Genomic DNA, 12786 nt, shown 5'->3' with positions numbered 1-12786 from the left:
AAATTTTCAAGCCAAATTTGTCAAACATAAAACATGATTACATGTTTCATACAAAAATTATGATTTTCTCCCCCCTCAATCTTTGAATTATCCAAAAAAAAAAATTCGAAAAAAGTTCGAACTAAAAAAAGTAATTTTAACAACGCAAAGAAAGTTTTTAAAAGTTAGAATTATCCGAAATTCTAATTAAACGAGTTATACTGTATTACACCGTAGTAACAAGAAAATGTCACAATTCTTTGCACTAAGTAAGCGGTGGTTTGCCCCATTAAACCACCTAAAATTTGTGAAAAACATATACACACAGAAATAACCAATATATATTTATATATAATTTTTTTCTTCATGTTGTTAGCAAATAATAGTAATAATAGATAATAGAGTATGCAGCTCAAAAACTTGTAAGTTTTGCCCAGGTTATTGATCGCATTTTTTTGAGATTGAATGAAAAAAATCGAAACTTTTCATCCTCCTATTCACATATAATTCAATAAAAAGGAAAAAATACTATTTTGTGCTGCCATATAATAGCTTTATTCAGTGTTAGGAAACATATTTTCGCAAATCAACCACCCCAAAACCACCGCCCTGAGAAAGAAACATTTTGAACAGACGGTTTTGCAGCGACACTTATTTAATCGAATTTTTACTCAGATCTAATCTTTGATTTTTGGCACCTATCTAAGCGTTTATTATTTTCCTTAGCACCTATTTAATCGCATATTGTTTTTCTTGGAACCTATATAATCGCATATTAATCTTCTTGGCACCTACTTAATCATTTCTTATTTTATAATGTAAAAAAAATGAAGGACACTTACTTTGGTCTAGTGTAAATGAATGTTTGAGGAATTAAATATATATCTAGTAATGAGACTGTGTGCTCTGGATTTGTTACGGTAAACTGGACCTATGGCGTTACTAGACGTTTGGATGAATGATACTCGTTTTGATCTTGTGTCCTTTAAATTGTAAACTGCTAAGGATTGACCTTTCTCATACACTAACACATACACATGCACACACTACACCAAACATGCACCTCGTCTACATTACTCTGCGGAACTTCTAACGAGTTGGTACCTGTTGGAATGTGTGTGTTCGTGTTGTGAACCTAAGGTGAAGTTTGTTTCTCTGTAATGCTTGTCATAGTGCTGCCATCTATTTTTCGACCTATGAGTGAACGAGGGTACCTTTCGAGGCCTGCTAGCGACGTGCGTATCTATGTAAGCCCCTGCCCACTGTAACCTCAGTTTTGTGTCTGCTTGCCCACTGGTGGTCTTTCGTTGCTTGGTGATCCGGGCGTCGCATCGCTCTTCCATCATGGCCCAAACCCTCTGGGTAACCAGCTTATATCGCCTATGGGGACAGAGCGGGGGGTCATGGTCGATTTCGGGTCCTCACGATGCGAGTCCATCAATATGACCACACGACCACCACAACGGCTACACCATACACTGACATCTACAAAGTTTTACTCTTTTCCTAGTTCGTAAACAGCGAGATGGTTCTAGCCAGGAACCGGGCAAAAATCGTATTTTGATCTGATGGCTTCGCAGCGAAACCACCGCCCCCTCAAAGGGTCAATGTCAAGCCCGTTACATTCGGATCACCCTGTATACACATCACAGCATTAGCGATATGCATATATGGCATCAAACAAGGATAGACGTGCTGCGAGACGAAAAATATGATTTCTGCATCAGCGGTTTATAACATTTTTATCTACGTACATTACGACACGAAAAAACAACTTTTTTCCTGGAAAAGTCGTATAAAAACGTTTTTCCTTTAGGAAAGTACGATGTGGCCGACGACGTCCGTCTCTTCGAGAGAATAAACTTAAAACTTTAGGGTTTGGTTTTTTTTTTTTTTTATTATTCATTTATTTATTCATTTTTTATGTGTGTGTCCAAGTCCAGTTTTTCGTCCAAAATTCATGATGATATATCACGTGATCGTTGAACTTCTCTCTCTGTCTCTCTTTCTCTCTCTCTCATTTCAGTAAAATGTGGAGCTGCTCATCTGAGAGAAAAACGTGAATACGTGATACTTCAACATGTATTTTAAAAACTTTTTTTTTTAATCTGAAATAAACTTTCAAACGTTTTCCTCGAAACTACGCACCTGATCCCTTCGCTGTAACTTACTTCGAGTTACTATACTCTCCCCAGGTTTTACGAGTTGGTTATACGAATACGGGAATTCATACGAGTACGGATCTCAAATATAAAAAAAAAAAGGAGCAGTTTGTGGAACCTAAAAGAGAATCGAATACGATTTTGTTTCTTTTAAGGTACTAAAAAGAAAAATACTAATAGTGAAAACACGTAGAGGACAATGTATGATCAGGGTCGATCAAATGAAACGAGTGGATCTATTAACAGGTGTCGCGACCCCTGAAGTCGATTTTTCAAAAATTACTTTAAAAAAATATTTTATCCAATTGCAAAGCAAATACAAAAAATATGGTGTCAATCGGTTAGCTTTTTTCTTTCAAAATAGAAGAAGGAAGCAATTAATTACATTGTAAATGTAAATGTTGTTACGGGGCCGTTCAAGTATTACGTAAGCAAATTTTTAGCCATTTTCGACCCCTCCCCCCTTGTCAGCAAAAGTCAGCAAAACTCTGAGGCACTTATCAATAGGGGGGTGTTACTTCAAGTGCCCACAAATTATCGAAAGGTTTTTCTCGTTTTTGGCGCACCGAGTGAGATGCCATTAAAAATATTTCATATTTTCATAAAGGGTGGTTGATGATGTAAGCATTATCCAAACCCTCCCCCCCTGCCCCCTTGTCATCAAAAGTCAGCAAATCAGAAACCCCCTTCCCCCATCGATGCTGAGTTAATACTTGAATGGTCCCTACGGTAAATGTTATAAATCGGTTATCATACATAATAGCCCGTTATTATGCATGTGTGATGAATATAGTGGTACCCGATATAATGGTATAATACATGTATGAATTATCATGCATAATATAACATATAGTACGATTCATCATGTTTAGCAACAACGCGACGCTTGGGTATTATGCACAATTGCCGGTAAAAGTAATTAATTTAAAGAAATTTATCAAATTTGCCAACGATGTTTAGGTACTATGAATAATCACCAATAAAACTAATAAATTCAACGAAATTTATCAAACTTACCAAAACGCTCAGTGATTACGCACAATAACCGGTTATTATGTATAATAATTAGATTTATCACATTTACTGTGTGCGTAACATATGTACGGCTTGTCTATGTGTTGCTGAATCAAATGTTTTCTTTTCGCGTCGATCCATTTCGGTTATAGAAAATGTCGTTCTTGTCTGCTTTTTTTTTTCAGCTGAACCTGGGCACGTCGTAGAGCTCGACTTCAGGGACCAATTCAAACTGGAGGAATCCAAAATCTGCGAATACGATGTACTAATAGTTCGTGACGGGCCGTACGGGTACTCACCAGAGAAAGGCCGATTCTGTGGCCAAGAATTCCCGGTCAGGATAACGTCTTCCAACAAGTATCTCTGGTTGCAATTCATATCCGACGAAAGCATTGAGCTCACGGGTTTTCGCGCCGTTTACAACCTCATTCCGGTCGCAGGTAAGTAAAAACAAAAAAATTAAATATCATCTTCCCTTTTCACAGGCTATTTCATTCTTTTAACGGATATAGAGTCTGTTTCAAATGATTAATCACAATTGCAACAAACAGAAAACTGTCGTGGACCGTGTCATGAACATATTAAAATAAAATAAATATTACGCATTGAAAACATCTACACAGTTCTGTGCCGCAACATAAACTTTGAATAAATTACTCAAAAATTCACTCTACCATTTGTCTAACTTAAAATCCATTAATTGATTATTAAATAGACAATTTAAATCAAGATAAAGAAAGAATAATTTTCATATAGAACAAAAATGCAGTTATTTGGCACTCAAAGCTTCACCCCCTAGCCCACCTTTTGGGCATGGCCTCTGTGGTGGGATATCCTTTATTATTCCACATTTCGCAAGTGATTTTTAAAACAAAAAAAGATAACTTTTAATGGGCAATAGCCCGCTCTGCGCTAAGACATTGGAAGCACGCCGCAGAATGACGTTAGCAAAAACTACACTTAGAGATATTTTCTTTTCGGAGATGTTTATTGGCTAAAAGTGATCACAGGGTGGTAGTTCCCCGTCTAGGCGTTAGAGTGGCAATTTGTTGTGGCTGTGGTCAAATCCATCAAAACAAAATAGTTTTATACCGAGGACTTCAAGAAGCTTTCACCGAAGATAAGAAGTCAAGACAACAAAAAAGAGCAAATTGAGTTTTTCAGTCTACGATTCATTAAAAGAAATTAAACGTATTTATCGGAAAACGCTCTCACGACTAAACTAGGTGACACACCAAAAAATATTTTAAGATTTATTTATACGTACACACACACGCACACAACGCTACATATGCATAGTATCAAATTTCAAAAACGTAAATAAATATATGTGCAGGGTGTGTCAAAGTATGAAAAACAAGTGATTTAAAAATTTATTCGCAAACGTCGTTTTATACACGTTAATTGTTGTGTGTGATCTGACGATCAAGATTACGTGTCAGACGTGTGATACAAAAGCAGAATTGCATATGTCATCACTAAAATGTCGAAGTCATCGAAAAACCAAGACAGTTCTGTAAATTGTGGAAGTTGAAAATGAAAGGCAATGGGTTTTATCTAAATATCGAATGCTTTACAACCGTCCAAATGAAGTGTTTACCCTGTGCTAGCCAGTAATGTAGATTCTGCACCAAAATCACGATGAGGAAGACCACGTACAACGACTATGATAACAGTGAAGTGGATATTTTGTTTTGGTCAGAAAAACAAAAATTTTTGGCATTTGGTCAGAAAATTTCTCTGCGTCAAATAAGAAATGGCCTGATCACAAGTTATGTGCCGACAACTCCTTTTCAAACCAAAGGTGTCGGCCACATCATTTAGGAGAAAATAGTTCGTTCACACACACCCAGCCAAAAATCAACCTTCAAAAACGAAAAATGATACTTTTTACTAACTCCATACGTTTATACGGGACAAATGGTTACGAAAATCTGGAATGGTTTATAGACGAGAGCGCATTTATATAGATTGCACATCCCCCAACATGTTCAACACTGCAGCCAGCGGCATCTGTTGATAGAGCATTTTACTTCAGCGGACAGACTTTTTTTTGTCTTTTCTAGGAGTCTGAAAATTATCAAGAAATTCGTGAGCATAATCTGTTCACATTTCGGGAAATAATTGTAGGGGAATGAATGGGTATTTCAACAAAATAGTGAGAGTTCCCCAATACATCATTCTACCTCAACAAAGCCTGTAGCTTGACCGCCACCCATAAGCCAGAACCTATATCCAATAGAGAATTTGAGAGGCTATCTTATCTCAATCAGTGACCAACAACTGGAAGGATTACTGAACTGTTGTGGTGCTATAAGAAGCCATAAAGGCATCATAGCGTTCTTTGCGTCCAAAAAAAGTATACAAAATCCTGTTCTGTCCATAAATAGAAACGCATTTAATATGATCTTATGCTAAGGTAACTGTAACAAAATAAATACGTAAAATATTTTTAAGTGTGACCTGAAAACCTGGAAACATGTTGTTTTTTTCCAGTTTGTGCCTAAACTTTTGAAACACTTCTTTCTTTATACTTTGGAATGACCTGTATATATTTGTTTACATTAATTTGATACTGCGTATGTGCATTTTCTGTTTGTTGCCATTTTCTTAATGCGCCTAAACTTAGGAAACAGAGAGACCGTATAACTAAAAATAATAATAATACCTACTTTTGCCATTTTAGGAAAGGTAATTAAATATCACTATTTCGGCTTCAGTAGTAATTAATGCTAATATTTCAAGATAAATAATTCTTTTTTTTATCTTTCTTGTTTTAGGAGTTTCAAAAAGGCCTCACGATAAAGGTAAGAATAGACAAAATACGATCAATATCGTGCCCCTTATGCCAGAGATATGAATGTTCAAATTTTTTTCACTTTTTCGCTTCATTAGCCGGTCGGATAACCTATTTTGCTATCTAAGTTTCTCCAGGAACGCGATTGCGTACCTCCTATTCAAAAGCATGTTACAAAACATTTTAGGAAAATGACAAATTAGGTGGGGAACAAAGTTCTTGCCAGAAATTATAGCTAGCGCCAGACGAGCTGCAGCAGTCGGGTTTACAGTCTAATTTGCATAATCGCGATTGTTTTGGAAACGCTAACGCGTGTTCTATTAGTGCGCAAAATTTTGTTCGTTGTTCGCAACTTTTAGGTGTAATACGGAACGTGTAAAATGTCTGTTGAAAAATCGAAAATTCATCACATCATTTGGTTTTACTGAAAATCCAAACTTCGTGCTTTCATTTTTCAGTTTTTGAAATTTGCACAGTCATGTTTCGGGCATATATATGTATGACATGAAAACGTATACGTGGGCATTCGATTCGAAATTGTACCTAGAATATAATAATTTTTCGTCTAGAAAATTTTCTGCCACAAAATTCACGGAAAAGAAAAAATTCCACGACGAACAATTGAATCGACAGAAAAAAAATTCACCGACAAACATTTCGCCACTTTTACGGAGATTTACGGAGTCCGTTAAAAAGGTGAGAGAATTTCACTGACACGAGTGAGTGTGCAAGTTGCATCAAGACGAGGCCATTGTTGCATCAAGACAAACAATATTTCAATGGAACCTATGGTCGCAATCCACTCAGAGTGTCAGAAAAGCTTAAAGTAAATTGTTCACGTTGAAGTTTCAACAGTGAAAAAGACAATATAGAGAAATCATAAGGTTGCACAATCCCGTGAAGATCAGCGAGATTCAAAGGAGATCTCAAAGTGACGTCCGAGGGCGTCGTTACATAGTTGACATCGGCGAATGAAAGACTAGCATCCTCTTGTAGACTCCCGGTACTAGTAGATGTCAAATTTTTGGGGGGTGTGAATTGCGACCATGAGTTCTGTTGTAAATATTGTTCGTCTTAGTGGGCACCGTCATCTCTCCAATTGGGAAATTTTCTTTTCCTCATTGCTTCCCTTGTTGAGCGATCCCATAGGATCTTCTATTGTATCTGAATTAATTTTTTCACTTCTCCAAGTCGAAGACACAAATTACTTAATGCAATGAAGGAAAAAATAACTTAAGTTGATCTAGAATATATGGAACTCGCCAGGATTCGTTCAAACCTTCGCAATAACCCCCCGAATACGAAGGTTTCGTATCAGCTATCAGCCAGCTGCTGATCCAAAGATGTATTTAGGAAAGAGAGAAAATTCAAAGAAAATAGTATACCGTCAAATGGGGGTGGCTTGAGTACGTCAAAACACAGTACATTTTCCTCATCTCACTTCGGTGATCAGCATTTTATCAGGTTTAGATGAAAAAAGTTTGGACTCTCTTCTTGAATTCCAAACAAACATATATTTTTTTTTCGGATGAGCTGTAAATATTTAACTTCAAAATTGAATTTGGCTTCACTCTTTGGTACATTTCTCCGAATGGAATGTTTGTGCAGTTACTTTATGTAATACTTACCTAAAAGGAAGTAGCCATAACCGTAAAACGGCTTGTCTTCGTAGCAGTGTTCCATAAATGCCTTATCTCCTTCTAACCCCCCTTCACCACAGAACGTGAGCACTGAGGATAATGTAACTCACACTCACCGTTCCCCCCCCCCCCCCCCCGATGACTCGTTTGGCAGTCGCTATCGTGTTGTTTCAGAAATGCCAGTTGCATCTCTGGGAAATACTGTAGCTGCTAATGCGAGGCTCCTACTTAGTTTTTAATGGCTTTCCGTCGTCCTACCCTCCTTTTGGAAACTCGTATCGGGATTAGTCTACTTCGGTTGCTTCACCCGCGAAGACTTATTGAGCCTTGTAATGATGGGAGGAGGCGGAAAGTGTTACGTTACGTATATAACATAGCTATAATCTTTTGAAGACGGAGCTTATCTCACCATTGAAATCTCTCTCTCCCGCTTTATACACTTGCGTATTGTTCTGTTCGGAAAGCAATTTCAGGGTGTTGGCTTTCTTCCGATACGTCTGCTTGTGCAAGATAACAACCGTATCTCCATCTCAGAATGAGTTACTTGTTGCTCGATTTTTGGGTAGCGGATCAGTAATCAGAGGCGAAGTTATAATTTCGCCGCTTTGTGGGCAAATTTTGCCGCTTTTTTCGTATTCGGATCTAACTTTTTTGGCCACGCATTTTCAAATTTTCTTCCCCTGGCCCACTCAGTTCCTCTCCCCTTTTTAAACGCCTCTATCCATTAATCACTCATTTATTCACTCATGTGCTTACACACTTTTTTGGTCATTCTTTTGTCACTCACTGACCCGGTCCCTCACTCTCTAGGTCCCATTTTTGGTCATTTACATGCTTGCACACTGTTTTGGTCACCCAGAGTCTTCCACACCCTCTAGGCAGAGCCATAGTATGCCCTCTCGGGGCCCTGGGACAGACTTTTCCTTGATGCTCCTCTTGAACATGTTATTAGGCAAAACAAATGTAAACTTTTGTGGGGGGGGGGCCATTCGGCTTGGGGGCCCAGGGGCAGTGACCTGATTGCCCCAACCTAATTACGGCCTTGCCTCTAGGTCACTCTTTTTTGTCGCTCACTGGCCCGATCACTTACACTCTGGGTCACTTTTTTGTCGCTCACTGTCCCGATCACTTACACTCTAGGTCACTTTTTTGTCACTCACATGCTTGCACACTGTTTTGGTCACTCACATGCTTGCATACGCTCTAAGCCACTCTTCCGATCATTCACAAACTTCGTTCCTTGCACTGTAGATCACTCTTTTGGTTACTTACTCCACAAACTGGCCTAGTCTTTCGTTCACTAGACAGAAATGCCGATTGCATCTCTGGGAAATGCTGTAGCTGCTAATGCGAGGATCCTACTTAGTTCCTAATGGCTTTCCGCCGTCCTACCTCCTTTCGGAAACTCTTATCGGGATTAGTCTATCTTCGGTCGCTTCACCCGCGAAGACTTATTGAGCCTTGTAATGATGGGAGGAAGTTGAAATGTTGTGTATACGAGAGCTTTTTTTGAAGAGGGAGCTTACCTCACACACACACACATTGAAAAATCTCACTCTCTCCACTTGCGTATTGTTCTGCAATTTGCAATCTCAGGGTGTTGGCTCTCATCCGATACGTCTGGCGCAAGATAACAACCGTACCTTCATCTCAAAAAGAGTTAATGTTGCTCGATTTTTGGGTAGCCGATCGGTGATCAGAGGCGGATTTATAGTTTTGTCGCTTTGTGGGCTGCACAAATTTTTCTTCCTTTTTCATATTTAGGTCTGATTTTCTTGGCCGCCCATTAATCAAATTTTCTTCCCTGCCCGCTCAGGTCCCCGCCCCTATAAAAACGCCTCTGTTTTAGTTTCAGTCATTCCTTTAGTAACACACATGCTTACACACTTTCCTGGTCACTCTTTTTAGTCACACGCTTTCATACTGTTTTGCCCCCTCCCCCAGGTTTGCACACCCTCTAGGTTACTTTTCTTCTCGCTCACTCAGTCGTTTTTCTCTGGGTCACTTTTTTTTCACTCATCGTTCTTGTACACTGTTTTAGTCACCCATAGGCTTGCAAATGCTTTAAGCCCCTCTTCCGGTCGTCCACAAACCTGGTCTCTCACACTCTAGATCAGGGGTTTCCAACATAGAGTTTCTCGAGGAAACCTTTAATGGTTATAAGGCTGTTCAGCGGAGCCCTTGATGATGGTAATGAGGCTGTTCTACGGAACTCAAATTTTTTTTTGAATATTTATCCCAAAAAGAGTGTCCCCCTTTACTGTCCTCTCAACAGCATCATAGCTCCCAGGACAAAATAAAAGAATCCTTCGTCACTCACCTCCTGTTAATCAGGGGCGGTGTATAGACAGAAAGGTACGCAAGATCTATCTTTGGAGGGACACAAAAGGCTTGAAAGATACAAAAATTACCTTTCCGAGAAATTTTGAGTTGCCACTCTTAAAAAAACATTAAAATTAACAGAAATAGGTTAAATATCATAAAAGGTATTTTTAATAGGTAAAAGGTTTTTTTGTGCATTATAAATTCACTACAGAAGGAAACCCACTAAAGATCTCAATCTGAGGAGGAGGGCTTGCTCCATGATTGGGAGAGGGCACGATGAGCACCGAGATGCTCGCCGAAAAGGAAATACATAGAAATATAAATAGTATTCCTACATAATAATGAGCCCTCAAGCGACTTTGTATTGTGGGCTCCCAATTGAACCACCAGCGATCGGTTGATCTTCTGCCGCCATATTTCGGAGTAGCCGGCCAAACTACTCTGTGTTGCAGGCTCCTAGTTGAGCCCCCCAGCGCTAGGTTCGGTATTTCAGCTGTCTCGACGTTGCCGACTGGACCAGGTGCCGGCCAAAGAGACTCTGTACTGCAGGCTCCCAGTTGCGCCCCAGCGGTCGGTTTAGCTTTTGCTGCCATATTTCGGAGTTGCCGACCAAAGGAACTTTGTGTTGTGGGCTTCAGTTGAGCCCCCAGCGATCGGTTGAGCACCTGCCGCCATATTTCGGAATTGCCGGCCAAAGTGGCACTGTGTTGCTGGCTTCCGGTTGATCCCACAGCGCTCGGTTGAGCTTTTGCCGCCTTATTTATGAGTTCCTGACCGGCCGAGGTGCCGGACAAAGAGATTTTGTGTTGCTGGCTTCCGGTTGACCCCACAGCGCTCGGTTGAGCTTTTGCCACCTTATTTATGAGTTCCTGACCGGCCGAGGTGCCGGACAAAGAGATTTTGTGTTGCTGGCTTCCGGTTGACCCCACAGCGCTCGGTTGAGCTTTTGCCACCTTATTTATGAGTTCCTGACCGGCCCAGGTGCCGGACAAAGAGACTTTGTGTTGCAGTTGGGCCCTCAGTGCTCGGTTGAGCTTTCCAATTATGTCTTGACGTTGCCGATCGTTCCAGGTACCTGCCAAACGGACTCTGTACTGCGGGCTCCCAGTTGAGCCACCAGCGATCGGTTGAGAGAGTGACGAAACAGCCGAACAGCATGTATGAAAATAGTTCTGTCCCGTAAAATATTGGCGTATGTTCACTATGTTATTCTTACTCTGCAACAAATCTAGGCGCATCGCCCTTGGACTACGCCTTAGTTGAAAAGAAATTTTCGCATTAGTATTTTTGTATTCGAATTTTTATAGATAAAATATTGTTATAAAATCGGCTTTGTTTACGTTGTAGACTATTTTCGTTTCAGAATGCATTTTTGAAAAATCGGGTCCTTCTGGTCAACTCTACATCACCGACATTGACAACAGTGTATATCAGTATGCAGAGGTCAACAATATACCGATCGACTGTGTATGGATAATCACTGCGGATCACCCCAAAAAAAAGGTGACTATTTTTTAGATGTCGTTATACTTTTAACTGTTTACCTATCCTGTGTATATGGTACGGTAAATGTGATAAATTTGTTATTTATACATTGGTTATTTACATACATATAATAACCGGTAATACATACTTGCCAATCGTCTTGGTAAGTTTCATAAATTTATCACTTTCTCCGGCGAATATGCATATTACCCAAGCGTCGTTGGTAAATTTGATAAATACTTGAAATTTAATCTGTGATTATGCACAATACCTTAGTGTAATTGATAAATTTGATAAATGTGAAAGAAATTCCAAATGAGTCTAGTATGTTTGATGAACATAGTCGGACCCCGATATAATGATATAAGTTTTACGGTCATACCCCCGATATAATGATATAAGTTTTACGGTCATACCCCCGATATAATGATATAAGTTTTACGGTCATACCCCCGATATAATGATATAAGTTTTACGGTCATACCCCCGATATAATGATATAAGTTTTACGGTCATACCCCCGATATAATGATGCAATACATGTATAAATTATCATGTATAATGGGCCTATATCATATAAGACGATTTATCCATGTTTATCATCGTCGCGACGTTCGGGTATTATGCATAATCACCGGTAAAGTGATTAATTTAGAGAAAACATGGATAAATCGTACTAATCGTACCAATTGTAAAGAGTCACTCCACACTACTCCGAGATTTTCTATAATACTGACATTAAAAAGTAAATTTGCCCTCATAAAGAAGATTTGTTCTGATACAGAATTCTGTTCCCCTGGGGACTAGAGACCTGCCAGAACCACCGCCCTTGTGGGAATGAATCAGCTCCTGCTGCAATACCTTAATGCCGCTGTGTGTCGTGTATTCATTGTGCTAGACCAGGCATCTTCAAACCGTTGCTCGCGAGCAGCACGGTGCTTCCCTGAAATACCCAAACTGTTCGATGCTCGTGTCCGATTTCGTTCTCCCGAGCACTTGATCAACGTTCCAATTAAATACATTGTACAAATTGCATTCAAGGATTGTAATCATCCTGATTGTATGCATTAGTATGTCGAACTGGCCGTAAGGATGCTCTTCTTTCGATGATGGGGGGGGGGGGGGGGGTATAGGCGACAGAAAGAAGGTTGAAGACCTCTGCCCTAGACTCTCAGCGTGAGGTTTCCAGGTTCGAACCACGCTGACGCGTAGTGGTGGTCAGCTGAAGTTTGTTCTCTAGGGTTTTTCAACTTCCAGGTGTGAATAGGCGAGTCGGTCTCCCATTTAAAAAAAAAAGAGTCTCTCCGCAGAGAGCAGGCAGACGTACAGCACGATACTGATATAACATAAAAATTCAAGCATTTGCCATTCTTACTTCGAAATA

At 39.6% G+C, this 12786-nt stretch overlaps 1 protein-coding gene across 1 annotated transcript in view; it reads left to right on the top strand.

The window, feature by feature from the left end:
* Positions 1-12786, top strand: part of LOC149090068 (uncharacterized) — a 193974-nt gene that overhangs the window by 170967 nt on the left and 10221 nt on the right. Inside the window, exons 4-6 of the mRNA XM_089232114.1 lie at positions 3341-3595; positions 5936-5962; positions 11281-11420. Of these exons, the coding sequence (XP_089088240.1) occupies positions 3341-3595; positions 5936-5962; positions 11281-11420 (422 nt within the window). The remainder of the gene's footprint in view (positions 1-3340; positions 3596-5935; positions 5963-11280; positions 11421-12786) is intronic.

Source organism: Pholcus phalangioides, unplaced genomic scaffold (assembly GCF_987345545.1).
Source record: "Pholcus phalangioides strain wild (caught in Gottingen) unplaced genomic scaffold, Ppha-v1.0 ptg000001l_1, whole genome shotgun sequence".
Classification (NCBI taxonomy): domain Eukaryota; kingdom Metazoa; phylum Arthropoda; class Arachnida; order Araneae; family Pholcidae; genus Pholcus; species Pholcus phalangioides.
The sequence above is the reverse complement of the archived record's forward strand: the minus strand, read 5'-3'. Positions and strand labels throughout refer to the sequence as shown.